General features: G+C 47.9%; 1 protein-coding gene across 1 annotated transcript in view; it reads right to left on the reverse strand.

The window, feature by feature from the left end:
* Window positions 1-22,659, reverse strand: part of SKAP1 (src kinase associated phosphoprotein 1) — a 380,005-nt gene that overhangs the window by 303,168 nt on the left and 54,178 nt on the right. The window contains exon 3 of the mRNA XM_029075297.2: window positions 10,870-10,895. Coding sequence (XP_028931130.1) covers window positions 10,870-10,895 — 26 coding nt within the window. The remainder of the gene's footprint in view (window positions 1-10,869; window positions 10,896-22,659) is intronic.

Below are 22,659 nucleotides of genomic sequence, written 5' to 3' on the forward strand. Positions count from 1 at the left end.
CGCTCACCCCACCCCCCCAAACTCCTCTGCCCTTTTGGAAAAACTGCAAGACCTTGCCAGATTCTGGAATAAACACTCTGAAAGTCCCACGGATTCAAGGATTTGTTACCCTCGCATTATATCGGGTCTCTTAACAGTTCCTGGAAATCTGAAGTTGAAACAGAGGTACCGAATGACCGGCACAAGTCATCTCCCTAAAGAAGGGGAAGGAGTCCTAGCCTTCCAGCGGATGTGAGTATTGTAAAAAATTTTACAGACGCTAGTTAAAAATGAAAATGAAATGATGGCTTTGATTGGATTGTTGATTTCGGATGAGGATGTTATTGATGCAGAGCAGAGGTGATTATAATATTAACGGGGCTGTAGATTCATAGGACGCAGATGGGCATAAAGAAAAAGTAGTTTGCCTTGCCAGTGACGAGCCCATCATCTCCTCCAGGGATTACTGATGCTGGTGAACATTTAGTATAACTGAGGAAAAAGACTCACACTAGTTCATGAAAGAAAGATGAAAAAGATCTAACACGTAGGTGCTCAGGAAGTCTAAACATCCAACCGTGCAAAAGGGAATTCTTTTGATTTAGTGGGTAGGGTACAGATTTAATCGTTGAAAATGTGGCTAAACCATTACACTCAGAAGTTAACTCTCTCCGTGTCCATTCCCGATTTATTTTTTTAATTAGCCAAAACAGGAGGACTTTACCCATTATTTTGTGGTTTAAAGAATAATTTTCTTTTCAAAAACTCCAGCAGCTCATTTCCTGGAGACAACAGAAGTAAATAAGCTTTCACATGACTGCTGCTTTGGTCATCTTAGGTAAGCCTACTAAACAGGTTTCTCGGAGAAGTGTGCGTTAATAAGATAGATTATGAAAAAATTAATGGTCTTACTGAAACTGTTCATCAAATTATTTGGACTACAACATCAAAATTCACTTCTAGATGACCTGACCGAATCAAAGACTGCTACTTTACGCCCCGGGCTTGTTGAAGGTTTCTAATTCAAGTTCAGCTCAGCTTTGCTCACCCTGTACCTTCAGGGCACGGTTCAGAAATTCATTAGAAGTTGACTAAATATCAAGATGCACAGTTCAGACACTCCATACTTCACTGCAAAACTTCAGGGTAGTTAATGATTCTCGGGAAAACAATAAACAAGAAAAATAGTTCACCTTCTTCGTTCGGCATCGGCTTCGCTTCCAAGAAAGCTAAGGATTCAGCAAATGAACCTCGGCAGGTCTGTTCATTTCTCTAGGCCCCAGTTTCCCCATCGATTAAATTGGGGCACTAGAACAATGCTGCTTGGGTCCTTTCGGGGCAGTTTTGTATACTTCGGTTGTTGCATGGAAAACTTTGAGATTGCCACGAACGGACTCATTCCTTGTTACCGTGGGTTTACATGAGCTAAATATAGTACTCTTTTAAGCTCGTTTCATCGAACACCCCTTGTTATATCCACAACTGTGAGGGCTCGATTAACAACAACAGTGAATGATACTGGTTTAAATTATCATCCACAAGACTCCCAACACTCAAGAAACCCGTACGTACCAACTGAAACCTTAACGCACTTAGACCAAATATTTCTGCCGATAAACACGAAATCCGGTGAAGTTCTCCTGAAAGAAACTCACTAATGTGTCAGATAATGTTATAATTCCTTTATTGCGACGCTAAAAAAACTACGACGCCAGGCAAAGGTAATCGGGAGTCAGGAACTTCTAAATGCTAATTATCTTTCTAGGTATGCAAGTCAATTTACTTCTTGGGACTTCAATATCCCACACTAAAAAATGGGAACAGTAGCTGGGTGCTTTAAAAATTAAGACAACATATCAACCCTCCCTGAAGAAGCACCTTATGTTCAGGTATTAAAAAATCACTAGTCTACAGTAAGGAAGCAAGAAGTCTACATATATTTGAAAAGGCTAACCCAGTCGGGATTTAACTGAAGAAATATTTAGAATATATCCTCTACAAATTGTAGCAGGCTCAAGTATAAAAAAAAAATATTGTGTAGAAAGCAAGACCACAAAAAGCAGCTGTCAAGATGGTTAATGCTCAAAACCTCCACTCCTTAAAGGTGGAAAAGGTAGGGGCAAGACCACCTTGCTCTTGTATACATTTCTCTCCATTTCTCTCAAATGATTAACTCCCCAAAATGCATAAATACTGTGTTTCTAAAATAAAAAATAAAAAGGAAGAAAACACTCTAGATGTCTCTCTTAAAAGCTCAGTGGGTTACCACATCTCAGGTTTGAAACCAACATTTGTGTTTATAAAATATTGGCATTCCAGAGATGGTGATAGAACAGATACTTAACAATAAATTATAAATATTGTAAATTCAGACTTTTCCTTAACGTCTGCAAACACATCATAAATCTAGGCTGGGTTACCACATATAAATCCTGCTTACAACTGTGCTAAAGCCTTCTGGCACCAATGCAAAGAGTGTTTTTATAAATAAAACTTAGTCAAATCAGCGTGCACTCCATTAATTCCAAAACACTCCTCTTCAACTTCAAAGAGAATCCTTTCTTCTTCTCTTTTGCTGTAAAGATGATATTTTTGCTGCTTTAATGATTTGCTTCTTGTAGCTGTCATAACTACATGTACCAAGCCCGTGACAGCGCAAGAGGAGAAGTGACATCAAGGCTTCGATTCAGTATGCTTGGGGCTCCGTACCAAAATAACTTTACAAATCTAATCTTTGAAGCTGCGACCGATGAAGATTCTGTAAATGAATCCTCCGAATGCACACCTCACACATCTAACCGTGGTCTCATAAGAGCCAACACACCGACTGATTCAGAAGGAAATACGTCGGTGTGGCATAAAAAGGCAGCGCCAAGACGGGTGAAAATTACGAAGCTCTTCGATTACCGATTATAAAACGAGTGCAAATTAATGCTGTAAATGTCCAACTACTTAAAACACTCTACTTTGAAAGGTTATCTACTAAAAAAAAACAGAATAAAAAAAAATTTCTTAAGCCCCTACTGTTTTGCACATCCAATTATTTTTTTATTACTCGGTAAATACTTTTATGTGTGTCTTCTCCATCCATGTACAAGCTCCTTATTGACAGGGAACTTGCCTGTTTTGCACTTCCCAAGCCCTCAGTACAGTACATTGCACCCAATGGGCACTCAGTAAAAGCTTCTACAACTTGTCTGCTGTGTGACTCTGGGCAAGTCACTTAACTCCTCTGGACCTCAGTTACCTCATTCGAAAAAGGTGATTAAGACTGTGAGCCCCGTGTGGGACAGGGACTCTGTCCAACCTGATTTTCTTGAATCCACCCCAGCGCTCAGTTTAGTGCCTGGCACCTATTAAGCACTTAACAAATACGACAATTGTTATTATTATGACTACTATGAGTAATCAATAAACTACTGGTATTATCCCTTCTCCTACTCAATCATATTTATTGAGTGCTGACTATGTGAAAAGCACTGCCCTGAGCGCTTGGGAGACTACAACATGATAATAATAACAACGTTGGTATTTGTTAAGCACTTACTATGTGCAGAGCACTGTTCTAAGCGCTGGGGAAGATGCAGGGTGATCAGGTTGTCCCATGTGGGGCTCACAGTCTTCATCCTCATTTTACAGATGAGGTCACTGAGGTGCAGAGAAGAGAAGTGACTTGCCCCCAGTGACACAGCTGACAAGTGGCAGAGTCGGCATTCGAACCCATGACCTCTGACTCCCAAGCCCGGGCTCTTGCCACTGAGCCACGCTGAGTTGGTAGACATGTTCCCTGCCTACAGTGGACTTACAGTCTAACAGGGCTTACAGTCTAGATCCTTGAAAGCATCTGACTATGAGTTCCAGAGAACTGAACTTCCCAAGCTCTGTGGCGGAGGGCCACGTTAAATGTATTTTTAAAAAGAAAAACGATCGGGTTTTAATAGGGAAGCAGCACAACTTAGTGGAGAGACCACGGCCCTGGGAGTCAGAAGGTCCCGGGTTCTAATCCCGGCTCTGCCACTTGTCTGCTGTGTGGCCTTTGGCAAGTCACTTCACTTCTCTGGGCCTCAATTCCCTCATCTCTAAAATGGGGGTTAAGACTGCAAGCCCCATGTGGGACAGAGACTGTGTCCCGGCTCAAAGTAGGTGCTTAATAAATGCCACTGTTAGTCTTATTTTTATCATCGCCTTTAATTTAATTACCTAATTGCTTCCGGCGTCACTCGGCGAGAGCGAGGGAACTCGAATTTCGAATTTGGTTTCTCTTTGGCTTCAGTCTCAGAATCTCTGCCCTGGCCTAATGAGACTGTTGGAATGGCCACCCCAACGGAAAATTCAAATCTCAATGATAAATGGTTTTCTTGGAAATTTTCCATTCGGCCCTTGTTCCAAAAGTCATTAGGTCGTCTCGGAGCCGACGTCTGTGAGCCTCAGTAGCCCGAGGGAATACCGGATTATATAACTGTGGGTTAAACTTCTCATTCAAATTGAATTTACCCACAGCATGATTTCTTGTAAATGCTTCATCCGGCCTAATTTATTTTCGGCTCTGAATCTCTAGGTTCATGCCAATTCGCTTGAAAACGTTCAGACTGTACTCTCGTTGCGGGCAGGCAACGTGACTACCAACTCCGCTATACTGTAGTCTCCCGAGCGCTCAGTACGGTGATCTGCAGGCGGTAAGTGCTCAATCGATACGAGCGATCGATCGGGAGGAGGTGGGATTGGGAGGAGAAATGCTTATTTGGCAGTACGTCGGGCACTGGGTATTTTGTTACATCACTGAAATTTGGGCCGATAAAACTAATTGAACATTCTGAAGATATTTAACGCCATTTCACCGAGCGGAAAACTGAGGCCCAGGAACGTGGAGTAGGTTTCCCGAAGCTATCGGGAATCAGCGGTGGCTCTGAGCAGAGAATTGGCAACCTTACTCTCGGCCATCTGTTCTAATAGGAAATGACACTCCTGTGCTATATTTAATAAACCGAAATGGTAAAAATGGCATGGCAGAGATTCTAATGCATATGCCTTCATAATTGAAAATTCAGCATTTATCAGAGACAAACGCTTTAAGGATACAGGGTCTGGGTTTTCAGATAAAGCCCGTGTAAAGTTGTGAAAAGCTTCCCCGTGGTCATTCTTCAACTACATTGGGGACGAATTAAAGCCGCTTCCATGTACGGCACTTCTGCGAACCGGAGACGACTCCACAAATTCTCGAGCAAAATGTCCTCATTTCCGGTCAGTGGGAAAAACCCAAATGAGACAAATCAGGGCAGAGGAGGGCCACTGGCCTATCCCTACAACGGAACACCGGGACTGGTCTGAGCTAGTATTTTTTCATGGCATTTATTAATAATGTTGGTATTTGTTAAGCGCTTACCATGTGCAGAGCACTGTTCTAAGCGCTGGGGTAGATACAGGGTAATCTGGTTGTCCCACGTGAGGTTCACAGTCTTCATCCCCATTTTCCAGATGAGGTATCTGAGGCACAGAGAAGTTAAGTGACTTGCCCACAGTCACACAGCTGGCAAGTGGTAGAGCCGGGATTCGAACCCATGACCTCCGATTCCCAAACCCGTGCTCTTTCCACTGAGCCACGCTGCTTCTTACTACGCGCCAGACCCCGAACAAAACGCTGGGGTAGATGCGAGTCGGACGCGGCCCCTGTCCCACAAAGGGCTCACAGTCTTAATCCCCGTTTTTCAGTTGCGGAAACCGAGGTGCCGAGAAGTGACTCGCTCAAGGTCACACAGCAGTGAGTGGCGGAGCGGGGATTAGATTCCCAGGTCTTTTCCTCTGGGCAACGCTGCTTCTCTGTCGCTTCTACTTCTTCTAGTAGGCAAGGATTAGACTAGGGGACAACCGGCCCAAGGACGTTCCTTTTGGCCCGCCTGCCCTCTAGGCGGAGAGAGGACCAGAAGTGGGGAAGAGTGGAAGCAACATCTCCTCCAAGAAGCCTTCCTTGATTAAGCCCTCATTCCTTCTCCCACTCTCTTCTGCATCACCCCAATTTCCTCCCTTTATTGACCCCTCCTTTAGCCCCGCAGCACTTCCGTACACGTCGGGAACGTATTTACCTAGCTTAATGTCTTTCTCCCCTTACCCAAAGTCACACAACTGACAAGTGGCGGAGCTGGGATCAGAGCCCACGTAAGCGCCGGGGGGGATACAAGCTAATCCGGTGGGGCCCAGTTCATGTCTGGCATGGGGCTCACAGTTTACATCCGCATTTTACGGATGAGGTAACTGAGATGCAGAGAAATTAAGTGACTCGCCCAAGGGTCGTGGGTTCGAATCCCGGCTCTGCCACTTGCCAGCTGTGTGACAGTGGGCAAGTCACCTCATCTGTCAAATAGGGTTGACGACTGTGAGTCTCACGTGGGACAACCTGATTACTCTGTATCTGCCCCAGCGCTTAGAACAGTGCTCTGCACATACTAAGCGCTTAACAAATACCAACATTATTATTATTACTAGGTGGCAGAGGCAGGATTAGAATCCAGGTTCTTCTGACTCCCAGGCCCGGGATCCATCCATGAGCCCACACTGTTTCTCTGCCTCCTCTCCCCGTTCCCCCCCTTCCAGAAGATAATAATAATGAGTGATATTAGTTAACTGCTTACTATGCTTGCTGGAGAAGCAGCGTGGCTTAGTGGAAAGAGCCCGGGCTTGGGAGGCAGAGGGTGTGGGTTCTAATCCTGCTTCTGCCACTTATGAGCTGTGTGATGTTTGGCAAGTCACTTCACTTCTCTGTGCCTCAGTTACCTCGTCTGTAAAATCTGATTAAGACCGTGAGCCCAACATGAGACATCCTGATCTCCTTCTAGCGTCCCCAGTGCTTAGAACAGTGCTTGGCACAGAGTAGCGCTTAACAAATACCATTATTATTATTATTATGTTCCGAGAGCTGTAGTCAGAGCTGGGGTAGATAAAAGCTAATTGGGTTTGGATGCAGTCCAAATGACATGAACATGATCGTATCTGTTAGACGCTTACTATGTGCCAAGCACTGTTCTAAGCCCTGGGGTAAATACAAGGTCATCAGATTGCCCCACATGGGGCGCACAGTCTCAGGCCCCATTTTACAGATGAGGTGACTGAGGCCCAGAGAAGTGATTTGCCCAAGGTCACACAGCAGACAAGTGGCGAAAGCGGGATTAGAACCCACCACCTCTGAGTCCCAAGCCCGTGCTTTGGAACAGTTCCTGACACTTTTCTCTCTCCCCGCTCCCCTTCCCCAGCCCCACGGCATTTATGTGTATACCTGCAATTGTATTTATTCGTATTGATGGCCGTCTCCCCTCTCTGGACTGTGAGCTCACCGTGGGCAGGGAATGTCACTGTCTACTGTATTGTACTTTCCCAAGCGCCGTGTACAGTGCTCTGCACGCAGTAGGTGCTTAATAAGTACGACTGAATGAACGAATGAATATCAAGTGGCCTTCCCCCATGGGTAATATTTCCACTTCGGTCCTCTCACGTTCGTTTCTCATCCCTGGCTCGATGCTGTCCTCTTCCTCTTCCTCCCAGCTGCTCTCTTTCCTCCGTCTCTCTTCCTCCGCCCTCCTCCCTTCCTATTCGTTTGGAAGTTCTCTTGCAGTACCACACGTCGTCGGCAGCTAAAAGCAGCAGCATGGCTTAGAGCACGGACCTGGGATTCGAAAGGTCACGGGTTCCGATCCCACCTCTGCCGCATGCCTGCTTCGGCCACTTATCAGCTGTGTGACGTTTGGCAAGTCACTTCACTTCTCTGTGCCTCGGTTACCTCATCTGTAAAATCTGATTAAGACTGTGAGCCCAACACGAGACATCCTGATTTCCTTGTATCTCCCCCAGTGCTTAGTACAGTGCTTGGCACGGAGTAAGCGCCTTACTCTAAGAGTGCGGGACCTTGGCAAATCACTTCCCTTCTCCGTGCCTCAGTTACCTCACCTGTGATATGCGGATTGAGACCGGGAGCCCCACGTGGGACAGGGACTGGGTCCCACCCGATTTACTTGTATCCACCCCAGCGCTTAGAGCAGTGCTTGGCACGTAGTAAGTGCTTAACAAATTCCATCATCATTATTATTATTAGCCCGTGGCCATTCCCTCAGACCACTGGTTTCTGACGCACTCCACCCGATTTACCTGTATCCACCCCAGCGCTCAGAACAGTGCTTGGCACGTAGTAAGCGCTTAACAAATTCCATCATTATTATTATTATTATTATTATTAGCCCGTGGCCATTCCCTCAGACCACTGGTTTCTGACGCACTCCACCCGATTTACCTGTATCCACCCCAGCGCTCAGAACAGTGCTTGGCACGTAGTAAGCGCTTAACAAATTCCATCATTATTATTATTATTATTATTAGCCCGTGGCCATTCCCTCAGACCACTGGTTTCTGACGCACTCCACCCGATTTACCTGTATCCACCCCAGCGCTTAGAACAGTGCTTGGCACATAGTAAGCGCTTAACAAATTCCATCATTATTATTATTAGCCCGTGGCCATTCCCTCAGACCACTGGCTTCTGACGCACTCCACCCGAATGACCTGTATCCACCCCAGCGCTTAGAACAGTGCTGGGCACGTAGTAAGCGCTTAACAAATTCCATCATTATTATCATTATTAGCCCGTGGCCACGCCCTCAGACCACTGGTTTCTGATGCACTGAATCGGCCGAAGACACCTCAACGCCTGGGAATTGCTAGAGAAGCAGCAGGACCTAGTGGAAAGAGCACGGGCCTGGGAGCCAGAGGTCGGGGGTTCTAATCCCGCCTCTGCCACGTGCCTGCCGGGTGACTTTGGGCAAGTCGCTTGGCTTCTCTGTGCCTCAGTTACCTCATCTCTAAAATGGGGATCAAGACTGAGAGCCCCGAGGGAACTGGGCTGAGTCCAACCTGATGACCTCGTAACTCCCCCAGCGCTTAGAACAGTGCCCGGCACATAACGAGCGCTTAACAGATACCGCAGTTATCACGTTGGACGGCAACCGGGCAGGGGAGGTAGAGGCCACGACCACAGTAAGGGACCTCGGAAAACGACGGATTTCTCTACCTCGACCTTACTCCGCTTTAGCTTCCAGAGAGGGATGAGACTAATGGTATATATACAAAGCAGCCCCTCCGAAGCATTTGGCTTTCCAAATAAAATCTTCCCGGTTTGACCCCTGGTTGCTCTCCCTACTCTGTTTCTCTAAGGAAGTCTGAAATACACCAGTTGCGTTAAAGGCACGGGACTCCATTCTGCAGTCGAGCCGAGTAATCGGCGTTTACTGGGTAGAGAGAGCTGGTGTCTCCTGCTCTTTGTCTCCCATAACTGGTGTATTTCAGCCGTCCGCTCCCGCCGTCGGCTACGTTTTCTATCCCGATGATTTTCTCTTCCTGACGTCTTATTAGTACCAGATCTCCCACACCGGTCAAACATTTCTCCTTCAGCCATGAATTCCAACGAACAGCTCTATTAATTTCAGCGAGCCCGCGTTACGTTCTCTCACGAAGTCTTTCCGCTCAACACCGGCTAAGTTCCGAGCCAGTCCGAAGTTCTTCGAAGGGCAAATTCCCGCTTTTGGGCTCTGGGCTTAACCGTCGCTCCGTTACGATGTCTCGTCCTCCATCTTCCCAAAAGGCGACAACGTAGGAATCCTTTAGGACCGTCAGACAAAGAAACCCAACTCGAGAATTTCCCATCACTTTTTTATTAACAACTTGACCTACAAAAGCTACAGTAAAAATGAAATCAAACAGTCCTTTTTGTTTTTAAGGTCAGTTTCTTCTATCAGCCTTTCAAATTAGCATAATCCCGAAAGAAATTAGGCCACTTTAAAAAAAAAAAAAAGAGGATTTAGGCTCCGGAAGAGTAAGGCTTTTATAAAATTTGAAAAGGTGGCCCATTGTTTGAGGATTGCGATTCTTCAAGATACCGGTTCCCGCTGTCACCACTGTGACCCTGGAAAGTGGGTACAAAGTGGAGTGGAGATTTTGCTGGCTGACAAGCTTTCCTAGACTAAAAGATTCTTTGACCCATTCTGCGAGTCTGGCGGAGATCCTCTGACTAGGTCATCGGTCGCCAGCCCCGCATCTGAATAAATTGAAGACCTCATTTAAAGAAAGTTTTCCGACAACGCAAACTTAAGTACCTAAATAGCGCAATACTGGAAAACCTTACGGAAAGAGAGCCAAAACTGAACAAAAAAAATCCCGTTTTGAACCCTTTTTATGTGTTCTCATCTTTTCTTTTTTAATTTCGTACACAGCTGTCTGCTGTACTTTCTCAAATAATGCCAGATGCTGGGTTCATCAAGCCAACGCAGGAAAACAATGGTTCGAAAGCAATTAGAAGCACCGAGGCTGCACCGAGGCTCATATTAAAATGTGATAACACCGTCCTAGTGGGAATTTCAACACTGCTGCGTTTCTGACATTTCTGTGCTGTTCGTCAGACAGGATGTGTGAAAGCGCACTGTGATCGAGAAGGTGACTGCTGAAATCTATTTCCGAGGCAAATGAAGGATTAGCTGAGTAGGAGCAACGGCAAGGTTTTCACCGTGGCCTCGGCTTCCATCTTGTTGGCGTGCTTCCGTTTTCATCACACAATTGTTCGGGAGCCAAAAGAAGAGTCTCGATTTTTTTTTTCCCCTCCCACGAAATCACCAGGCGACACTCCGCTAGCGGAAGGATCTGGAGCTGCCGTCGCCTTCCGGTGGGGGTGGAAACGGGGTTAAGGTTGATTAAACCCTTCCCTAACTCGCCTTTGCCAACGAGTTAATAATAGTCTCCGAAGAGGAGGCTGCGCTGAAGCAAATACCAGAGATTGCCACCCCGCCTCTCAACCCACCGTGACCAGAGCTCGGTTCTTTTGTGTGTGTGTAACACCTGAAGTGGTTAAATCCAACTCACCTCGGGGCTGGAATTCCCAAAGGTACCTGAAATACAAGGAAGAGAATACCAATAAGCCAACGAATTATTCTGGCAGCTCTGGTAACGATGAACGGGTGGAAAATGTAAGCCAGAGATGCTTGTGAAATTTCTCTTCGTGGCCAGAATGGCTACTCGCTAAGTCTACGGCGAGGGATACTTAAAGAAAGCTCTTCAATTTGCATAGGACTTGGTTTGTCCAAAGTACTTTCCCATTACTCACCTGAGTTTGCCGCTGGGCCTAAAGGTCACCTTGGTGGTTTGCAGATTTTCAAATTTGCACTGGGGCCTCAGTAATAATAATAATAATAATAATAAAAATGTTGATATTTGTTAAGCACTTACTATGTGCCAAGCACTGTTCTAAGCGCTGAGGTAGATACAGGGTCATCAGGTTGTCCCACGTGAGGCTCACAGTCTTCATTACCATTTTACAGATGAGGTCACTGAGGCAAAGAGAAGTTAAGTGACTCGCCCACAGTCACACAGCTGACAAGGGGCAGAGCCGGGATTCAAACCCATGACCTCTGACTCCCAAGCCCAGGCTCTCTCCACCGAGCCTCGCCGCTTCAGTACTGCTCCAAGCCCCGTCCCCGAAGCCACCTTTTCCAGAAATTGTTCCCACTGGCACCCTCATATGCTGGCCTAGGCGAGCTGGAAAAACTAGGCGCTGGGTGCCAACTATAAAAGTGGTTTCTAGGTCATGGGTTCTCATCCTGCCTCGCCCACTTGTCGCTGCGGGACCTTGGGCGAGACGCTTCACTTCTCTGTGCCTCGGTTCCCTCATCTTTAAAATGGGGATTGAGACTGCGAGCCCCACCCGGGACAGGGACCGTGTCCAACCCGATTTGCTTGTAACCAACCCGGTGCTTGCAGAACCTGTGATTTCTCCCCTCCTCGGGTCAAAACTAGGCAAGCGTTACACTTCACTTGGACCGTATTACCACTTAGATGAAACTTCTGATTTTGCTGCCCCTTAAAAATGGCACTCTTTGTGATACAGTGAGAGATGGGGATGTTGCAAAATGAAAGCTAAAATAGGAGCTGCTGGGATATAGAGAGTCCCAGAACGATGCCATCATGACTACGGTGCGTTTGACAATCCGGGAGGGCATTTGTAAAATTTTCCGTGGCCTTAAAATTTGCCGTCCTGGTCCTCGGTCTCCCGTCACACCTGTCAGTGAACAGTTGGGCAGCAGAGTGGGGCGCTCCACTAAATCCTTGTCTTTCCTGCATTCATTCATTCGATCGGATTTACTGAGCACTTACTGTGTGCAGAGTACTGTACTAAGCGCTTGGAAAGTACAATTCAGCAATAGAGACAATCCCTGTCCACAACGGGCTCACAGTGTAGAAGGGGGGAGACGGACTTCAAAACAAGGCAAGAGGCATCAACAGCATCAATATAAACAGAATTATAGATTTACACACATCAAAACACGTAAACGGGCATTAATGTAAATAAATAGAATTATTCATTCATTCAATCGTATTTATTGAGCGCTTACTATGTGCAGAGCACTGTACTAAGCGCTTGGAAAGTACAATTCAGCAATAGAGAGAGACAATCGCTGTCCACAACGGGTTCACAGTCTAGAAGGGGGGAGACGGACTTCAAAACAAGGAAAGAGGCATCAACAGCATCAATATAAACAGAATTATAGATATATACACATCAAAACAAGTAAACGGGCATTAATGTAAATAAATGGAATTATTCATTCATTCAATCGTATTAATTGAGCGCTTACTATGTGCAGAGCACTGTACTGAGCCCTTGGAATGGACAATTGGGCGACAGATAGAGACACTCCCTGCTCACAGTCTAAACAGACAGCAAAGCAAAATAGAACAAAACAAGTAGTCTGGCGAATTAAAGATATGCTACGGGGCAGGGAGAGGGGGGAAGACAAAGGGAGCAAGTCGGGGTGACGGAGAGGGGAGGGTGAGCTGAGGAAAAGGGGGGCCGTGTGCTCTTCAGGTGGAAATCTGCTGGGCGCTAGAGAAACTTGTTAGCGGTGGCTCATGTTCTTAGGGAATGATGACGAGGTGATAGATTGCATTTTCCAAAAGCAAACTGCAAAGATAAAAGGAGAGATAGACTCTCTCCTTCCGCAAGTCCACAGAAAGCACGGTTTTGCCCCCTCCCCCCTTTTTTTAATTAAGGTACCTTTTGTGGGTCTCTCTAAGGTCCTATGAGATCCTACAAATTTAAGCCCCTGATAAATTGGCTGTCTATACCACACAAGCAAGAGCTCTTACAGCTACACTGAAAAATGGGGACTTGCTAACCATCAGATATCTGCCTGGATCCGTTACCTTCAGTTCTCCCATAATGTGCGCTTTATGTGCTTCGGATAGAGAGCCGTTAGGGAATTCAGGAACCTTCTCCCAACAGCGCAGCCCCGATAATAATAATAACGATGGTATTTGTTAAGCGCTTACTAAGGGCCAGGCGCTGTTCGAAGCGCTGGGATAGATACGAGGTTGTCAGGTCGTCCCACGTGAGGCTCGCAGTCTTAATCCCCACCTGCGCCTCGGACCCCATTCCCTCTCACCTTCTTAAAACCATCGCCCCTGCCCTCCTCCCTTCCTTAACTTCTATTTTTAACCACTCAATCTCCAAGGGCTCCTTCCCCTCTGCCTTCAAACATGCCCACGTCTCCCCCATCCTAAAAAAACCCGCTCTTGACCCCACTTCCCCCTCCAGTTATCGCCCTATCTCCCTACTACCCTTCCTTTCCAAAATCCTAGAACGGGTCGTCTACGATCGATGCTTAGAATTCCTTAACTCCCATTCTCTCCTAGACCCCCTCCGATCTGGCTTCCGTCCCCTCCACTCTACCGAGACTGCTCTCTCTAAGGTCACCCGTGACCTCCTCCTTGCCAAATCCAATGGCTCCTACTCCATTCTGATCCTCCTTGACCTCTCTGCTGCCTTTGACACCGTCGACCATCCCCTCCTCCTCCGTACCTTATCTCACCTCGGCTTCACGGACTCTGTCCTCTCCCGGTTCTCCTCTCACCTCTCTGGCCGGTCATTCTCGGTCTCCTTCGCTGGAGCCTCCTCCCCCTCCCATCCTTTAACTGTCGGAGTTCCTCAAGGGTCAGTTCTTGGCCCTCTTCCGTTCTCCATTTACACTCACTCCCTCGGTGAACTCATCCGCTCTCACGGCTTTGACTACCATCTCTACGCAGATGACACGCAGATCTACATCTCCGCCCCTGTCCTCTCCCCCTCCCTTCGGGCTCGCATCTCCTCCCGCCTCCGGGACGTCTCCACCTGGATGTCGGCCCGCCACCTAAAACTCGACATGAGCGAGACTGAGCTCCTCGTCTTCCCTCCCAAACCCGGTCCTCTCCCAGACTTCTCTATCACCGTGGATGGCATGACCATCCTTCCCGTCTCTCGGGCCCGCGATCTCGGTGTCATCCTTGACTCGTCCCTCTCGCTCACCCCACGCGTCCTATCCGTTACCGAGACCTGCCGGTTTCACCTCTACAATATCGCCAAGATCCGCCCTTTCCTCTCCACCCAAACGGCTACCTTACTGTTACGGGCTCTCGTTATATCCCGGCTAGACTACTGTGTCAGCCTTCTCTCTGACCTCCCTTCCTCCTCTCTCGCCCCGCTCCGGTCTATTCTTCACTCCGCCGCCCGGCTCATCTTCCCGCAGAAACGATCTGGTCATGTCACTCCCCTTCTTAAACAACTCCAGTGGTTGCCTATCGACCTCCCCTCCGAACAAAAACTCCTCACTCTAGGCTTCGAGGCTCTCCATCACCTTGCCCCTTCCTACCTCTCCTCCCTTCTCTCTTTCTACCGCCCACCCCGCACGCTCCGCTCCTCTGCCGCCCACCTCCTCGCCGTCCCTCGGTCTCACCCATCCCGCCGTCGACCCCCGGGTCACGTCCTCCCGCGGTCCCGGAACGCCCTCCCTCCTCACCTCCGCCAAACTGATTCTCTTTCCCTCTTCAAAACCCTACTTAAAAATCACCTCCTCCAAGAGGCGTTCCCAGACCGAGCTCCTCTTCCCCGTCTACTCCCTCTGCCATCCCCCCTTTACCTCTCCGCAGCTAAAGCCTCATTTTCCCCTTTTCCCTCTGCTCCTCCACCTCTCCCTTTCCATCCCCACAGCACCGTACTCGTCCGCTCGACTGTATATATTTTCGTTACCCTATTTATTTTGTTACTGAATTGTACATCGCCTCGATTCTATTTAGTCGCCATCGGTTTTTACGAGATGTTCTTCCCCTCGACTCTGTTTATCGCCATCGTTCTCGTCCGTCCGTCTCCCCCGATTAGACCGTAAGCCCGTCAGACGGCGGGGACCGTCTCTATCTGTTGCCGACTTGTTCATCCCAAGCGCTTAGTACAGTGCTCTGCACATAGTAAGCGCTCAATAAATACTATTGAATGAACAAATACTATTGAATGAATAATCCCCATTTTCCAGATGGGGTCACTGAGGCACAGAGAAGTTACGTGTCTTGCCCAAAGTCACACAGCTGATAGGTGGCAGAGCCGGGATTAGAACTCATGACCTCTGACTCCCAAGCCTGTGCTCTTTCCACTAAGTCACGCTGCTTCTATCCCAATCTGGATAGGAAACTGTGGAACTCTAGGAAAAACAGGTGTACACAGGTGCACAGCCTCAGCCTAGCTCCGTGTACCAAAACAGTTTTCCTCGATGAAGGATAATAATAATAATGCTATTTGTTAAGCGCTTACTATGTGCCGAGCACTGTTCTAAGCGCTGGGATAGATACAAGGCTATCAGGTTGTCCCACCTGGGGCAGTCTTAATCCCCATTTTCCAGACGAGGTCACTGAGGCACAGAGATGTTAAGTGGCTTGTCCAAAGTCACACAGCTGATAAGTGGCGGTGCCGGGATTAGAACCCACGGCCTCGGACTCCCAAGCCCGGGCTCTTTCTCAGTCGTACTTACTGAGCGCTTACTGTGGACAGAGCACCTGACTAAGCGTTTGGGAGAGTGTGATACAACAGTGTTGGTAGACAAGCTCCCTGCCCACGATGAGCTGACACTCTAGACTCGTCACGAGCGCAAGCCCATGAAGAAGCAGCGTGGCTTAGTGGCAGGAGCCCGGGCTTGGGAGTCAGAGGAAGTGGGTTCTAATCCCGGCTCTGCCGCTGGTCTGCTGTGTGGCCTTGGGCGAGCCACTTCACTTCTCTGGGGCCTCAGTTCCCTCATCTGGAAAATGGGAATTAAAAGTGTGAGCCCCACATGGGACAACCTGATCACCCTGTATCTACCCCAGCGCTTAGAACAGTGCCTGGCACACAGCAGGCGCTTAATAAATGCCATAATTATTATTATTATTATGGAAGAGGAGGCCTGACTGGTTATGGGAATTCCCGCTCCACCACTTATCAGCTGTGTGGCTTTGGGCGAGCCACTTCACTTCTCTGTGCCTCAGTGACCTCATTTGGAAAATGGGGATTAAGACTGTGAGCCCCACGTGGGACAGTCTATCTTGTATCTACCCCAGCGCTTAGAAAAGTGCCCGTTCTAAATACCGTCATTATTATTATTATTATTATTATGGTAGAGGAGGACTGACCGGTTATGGGAATTATATTACGGGAGCTATGAAAAGGAGAAACACCGCAAAGAAGGTTTAACGGGATTCCAAGTCCGACTTGCCAGCTTGTTGAAATTTGAAATGGGAAAGACCCAATGGGTCATCTATGCTCTCCCTCTCCAAAGGCCTTCTCTCTAGGACGCTTTCAAAGAGTGTTTCCTCTTTTCGACTCTAAGCCTGCTATTCATTCATTCCTTCATCCAATCGTATTTACTGAGCGCTTCTTGTGTGCAGAGCACTGTACTAAGCGCTTGGAAAGTACAGTGCATGGCAAATGGTAAGGGCTTAACAAATACCGTCAGTATTATTATTACAGTTCGGCCTCAGTCAGGGAACGCGTCTGCTGATTCTGTTTTCTTCTCTCAAGTGCTTAGGATAGTGCTCGCTCAATAAATACCACTGACCCACTTGATGGATTAATTTGATGTACATTCCCCAACTGATGGGATTTTCATCACTTTCTTCAAGATGAATCCTCAGTCTAACATACCTCACCCTCTAACTTTCCTCAGTAAAATTCTGTCTAAATTCCGGAATTTCATCCCGTTGCTCCCGGAAGCTTTCCCGCTGGGCAGAAACTGCAACGGTGGCCTAGTGAAGGAAGGATGGGCCTGGGAGTTGGAAGGACCTGTGTTCTAATCCCAGCTCTGCCACTTGCCTGCTGGGTGACTCTGGGCAAGTCACTTCACTTCTCTGTGCCTCGGTTCCCTCATCTGGAAAATGGGGGTTAAGAATGCGAGCCCCATATGGGACAAGTACTGTGACGAACTGGATTAGCTTGTATCTACCTCAGGGCACAGAGAAAGTGCTTAACAAATGCCATAAAAAAAGGTCCTGAATTAGACACGGTACGCGACCATCGATGGTATTTATTGAGCGCTTACTTTGTGCAGAGCACTGTACGAGGCACTTAAAACCAAGCAGCCGACGACGACGGAACGGTCCACCCGAGGGAAATGGATACAAACGCACGCACATACCGGTTTGTTTATACTAAAGGCCTCTGAGAATTTCCTATCGCGTCTGTACAGATAACTCACACTTCTTTAATCTTTTCCTTTGAACTTTCCACTCCAGCACCAAAAAGAAGTTATCTTTCCTTCGCATTATACAAACTCAACACTCCTTAAGTGCCCAACAGAGATGTCTGGGGCTGAAGGAGAGGCAAGTAAAGAAGCAGCAGAGAGAAAAATGGTGGAAACCCAGACACCTATTCCACGGGGGAGAGTTAATCATCGTCCCCAAGGAAAGAGCGTGGCCTAGCGGACGGACTACGGGCCCGGGAGTCGGAAGGACCTGGGTTCTAATCTCGGCTCCGCCCCTTGTCTGCTGTGTGACCTTGGGCAAGTCGCTTCACTTCTTTGGGCCTTAGTTACCTCATCTGTAAAATGGGGATTAAGTGTGAACCCCATGGGGGATAGGGACTGTGTCTAGACGCTTCGGCTCTCTCGCTGACTGAAAGGGTGGTCCCCGGGGGCTCCGTAAAAGGCCCTGCCTCTCCCACCTCCAACCAAAAAGGGGAGCTTCCCAGCTTTTCCCTCTTGTAATAATCATCATCATCACGACTGTGGTGTTTGTTACGCACGTCCCCTCCCCATTCCCCCACTCCCTCCCTCTGCTCCACCCCCTTGCCCCCCCCCACAGCGCTTGTGTATATTTGCACATATTATTTATTACTCTCTTTTATTAATGATGTGTATATATCTATGATTCTATTTATCTTGATGGTACTGATGCCTGACTACTTGTTTTGTTTTGTCTCCCCCTTCTAGACTGCGAGCCCCATGTTGGGCAGGGATTGTCTCTATCTGTTGCTGAATTGTACATTCCAAGCGCTTAGAACAGTGCTCTGCACACAGTAAGTGCTCAATAAATAGGATTGAATGAATAACCTGATGAACTAGGATCTACCCCAGCACTTAGAATGGTGTGTGACAACTAGTAAGCGCTTACGTATACCACAGTTATCGTTATTAACTGCTCTCTCTGCAGTTTAGACAGGGTGGGCAGTCTCAGCTGGCTTGCCCTACCTACACCTAAAAATGGGGATTAAGTGTGAACCCCACGTGGGATAGGGACTGTGTCTAGACGCTTCAACTCTCTCGCTGACTTGAAAGGGTGGTCCCCGGGGGCTCCAAAAAAGGCCCTGCCTCTCCCACCTCCAACCAAAATGGGGAGCTTCCCAGCTTTTCCCTCCTGAAATCATCAGCATCATCATCATCAACATCGCGGTAGTAGTTAAGCACCTCCCCTCCCCATTCCCCCTACTCCCTCCCTCTGCTCTACCCCCTTCCCCTCCCCACAGCACTTGTGTATATTTGTATATATCATTTACCACTCTATTTTATTAATGATGTGCATATATCTATGATTGTATTTATCTTGATGGTAGAAATGGAGCCAAATTGTCCTTTCCTCCTCTTGGCCCCCTGCTAGCGGGACGGGGTCCCCGTGGCCACTTCTGTATTTTTTTTTCCCCCCCTCACTGAGTTTCAAGTCCAAGATGGAGGCTCTTCTTGGCCTCTTACCCCAGAGCCACGTGAGGACGAGCCATCCCCCGATCTCCTCCCCGTGCCTGTGACATCCCTGTGTCAGGCCGGATTGTGTCCTCCCCAGTTAACTTCTATCTACCCCAATGTTTAGAAGAGTGCCTGGCACATGGTAAGCGCTTAGCAAATATAATGATCATCAACTCTGGTCCCCTCTGTGAGAGGAGTGTAACCAGGGGGAGGTGGGAGGATGATTCACTCTGGTGGGGTTCCAAGACTGGGGGTGAGAGAGGTCTCTGGTCCAACCCCAGAGATAAACAACGGCCGGGACTGGAGGGGGTATCGCTTCCACTGGGTTGCTTGACCTTTCCCTCCTTTCTTCCTTTTTCTCTTCCTCAATTTCTCCTCTTCTCCCCCTCTTTTCTCCCTCTCTGCCTTCTAACCCTCTCTTCCTCTCCTATTCCTTCAAAACCCCATCCAGAGGTGCTCTGATACCCAACTTCCTGCTCGAAACGGGTCTGCGATTGGGGGTCGAGATACATACAGGGTTTCTGTTTGGATTACGAACGTGTCTGGGCATCCTGTCGGCTCTACGATCCCTCACATAAGGGGCCGAATTACAACCCAGCATGGAGCCGCCCCCGCTTCTGCACGTTAGTAAGCGCTCGATAAATATCTTTGATTGATTGACTGATCAGCGGGAGCAGAGCCAATTCTGAGGGAGGAATTGGGCAAGGAGGAGGGGCTAGAAATTTGAGAAAACCCTGGAGCCAGGAGGAGAAGAGAGATGGTGCAAGGCTTCCTAAAGGGAACAACGTGAGAGACAGCATTCCACAGGAGAGTGGAGTCTCAGCCTCGTTAGCAGCATGGCATAGTGGATTGAGTGTGGGCCTGGGAGTCAGAAGGTCATGGGTTCTAATCCCGGGTCCGCCACTTGTCTGCTCTGTGGCCTTGGACAAGTCCCTCTGCTTCTCTAGACCTCAGTTGCCTCATATGCAAAATGGGAAATGAGGCTGTGAGCCCACCTTGGGACAGGGATGGTGTCCGATCCAATTTGAATGTATCCACCCCAGTGTTTAGAACAGTGCCTGGCACATAGTAGGCGCTTAACAAATGTCACTATTATTATCAAGTCATTTCACTTCTCTAGTCCTCAGTTCCCTCATCTGTAAAATGGGGATGAAGACGGTGAACCCCAGGTGGGGCAGGGACTGTGTCCAACCCATTCCCCTTTAATAATAATAATAATAATTATGGACTGTAGCTCCAGACTGTAAGCTCGTTGTGGCCAGGGAGTCTGTTTATTCTTGTATTGTTCTCTCCCAAGCACTTAGTACAGTGCTCTGCACACAGTAAGCGCTCAGTAAATAAGACTGAAGACGAAGGGAAGAATCCAAGGATGGCTTATGTCCAAAGCAGCTGGGAAGGGAAACATGGCAGTGTTTCAGCAGGGTTTATGTTAAAAACAAATGCAAGACAGGCATACGGGATTATTCTTGGACTTGGTCTGCGGCATGGCCTAGTGGACAGAGCACTGGCCTGGGAGTCCAAAGGACCTGGGTTCTAATCCCAGCTCTGCCTCTTGTCTGCTGGGTGACCTTGGGCAAGTCACCTCCCTTCGATGGGCCACAGTTCCCTCATCCGTAAAATGAGGATGAAGAATGTGAAGAATGAAGAAAGACAGGGACTGGGTCCAACCTGATTAGCTAGTTTCTACTCCGTGCTTAGTTGAATGCCTGGCAAATAGTGAGCACTTAAATACTATTAAAAAAAAAAAAAAGACCGGCATACAATTACTGTTCCTGACAAAACCTTATACCAAGCAAATATTAGTTGTTTATAATCAAAGAGAGGACCTGAAAAACCTGTCAGTCGGGGTCAAACCTGCTGATTTGGAGAGACAGGGACACGGTGGGGCAACTGGCAAGAAGCAGCGTTTCACCTCATTTTGCCTCAACTGTAAAATGGGGATTAAGACTGTGAGCTCCATGATGGACAGGGACTGTATCCAATCTAATTAGTTTTTATCTACCCCAGCGCTCAGTTCAGTACCCGATACACAGTGAGAGCTTAACGAATATCATAAAAAAAACAAACTGGGATTCACTCCAAATCTCGGCAGGCAGCTCACGGGGTGCAGGACAGTCAGCCGAAACCCGGATTCTTCCCGTGGCTTTCGGGGATTTTAAATCTACGAGTCTCGGGATGGTAGTAGCCAGCTCCTAGAGTGATCTTGGGGACCATTAGTGCCAAACCCCAAAAGAGTGTCTATATCACAGCTGTAAGAATGGCACGAATCAAAATAAAAATTCCTCACTATTGGCTTCAAAGCTGTCCATCACCTTGTCCCTTTCTACCTCACCTCCCTTCTCTCCTTCTCTATCCCAGCCCGCACACTCCGTTCCTCTGCTGCCGTTAACCTTTACACTGTGCCTGCATCTCGCCTGTCCCGCCGTCGACCCGCCGGCCCACGTCCTACCTCTGGCTTGGAACGCCCAACCTCTTCGAATCTGCCAATCACTCTTTCCCGCTTCAAAGCCCTACTGAAGGCTCACCTCCTCCAAGAGGCCTTCCCGGACTAAGCCCCCTCCCTACCGCGTCACCTCGACTCGCTCCCTTTGCTCTTCCCTCCCTCTCCCCGCCCCACAGCACTTATGTATATGTGTATATCTGTAATTCTATTTCTTTATATTGATGCCTATCGGCTTGTTTTGATGTCTGTCTCCCCGTCTCTAGACCGTAAGCCTGCTGTGAGCAGGGGTTGTCTCTCTTTATTGCTTTACCGTACTTTCCAAGCAACACACTGCCTCCCTGATGGCGGTCGAGTGGTTCCACCAGCATCATACGTGGGCCAGACTCAGCGCTTAGTACAGTGCTCCGTACATGGTAAGCGATCGATAAATACCATTGATTGCTTGACTGATCGATCAAAAGGCAAGACAACGTAAAGAACAGTCAAGTTCTGTCTCCTATCATCAAAGCTAGCCTCACCTTGGCACAGCTACACTGGGTGAGACGAATGAATGGATTGAAAGGCGGTCTCTTCACGCACACACACACACATAAAAAAAACCCAAAATGAAAAAAACACAAAGACCACCGAACAACTGCTGTAAGGACGGCTGAATTTAGGAACTGCTAGCAAGGAGGGCAGCGGAAGCGTTTTCAAGACTACAGTAAAATAAGGCCTCGAGCAAGGCTGTAACTCTAGCCAACTGGAGTCAATAGCTGAGGAAAGATATGCACGGCACACTGTTCTGTGGCTCAGTTCCTTCATCTGTAAAATGGGGATTAAGACCATGAGCCCCACGGGACAGGGACCGGGTCAAACCCGATTTGCTTCTAATAATAATAATAATAATGTTGGTATTTGTTAAGCGCTTACTATGTGCAGAGCACTGTTCTAAGCGCTGGGGGAGATACAGGGTAATCAGGTTGTCCCACGTGAGGTTCACAGTTAATCCCCATTTTACAGATGAGGGAACTGAGGCACAGAGAATAATAATAATAATAATAATAATAATGTTGGTATTTGTTAAGCGCTTACTATGTGCCGAGCACCGTTCTAAGAGCTGGGGTAGACACAAGGGAATCAGGTTGTCCCACGTGGGGCTCACAGTCTTAATCCCCATTTTACATATGAGGTAACTGAGGCACCGAGAAGTTAAGTGACTTGCTC

Source organism: Ornithorhynchus anatinus, chromosome 11, assembly GCF_004115215.2.
Source record: "Ornithorhynchus anatinus isolate Pmale09 chromosome 11, mOrnAna1.pri.v4, whole genome shotgun sequence".
Lineage (NCBI taxonomy): Eukaryota > Metazoa > Chordata > Mammalia > Monotremata > Ornithorhynchidae > Ornithorhynchus > Ornithorhynchus anatinus.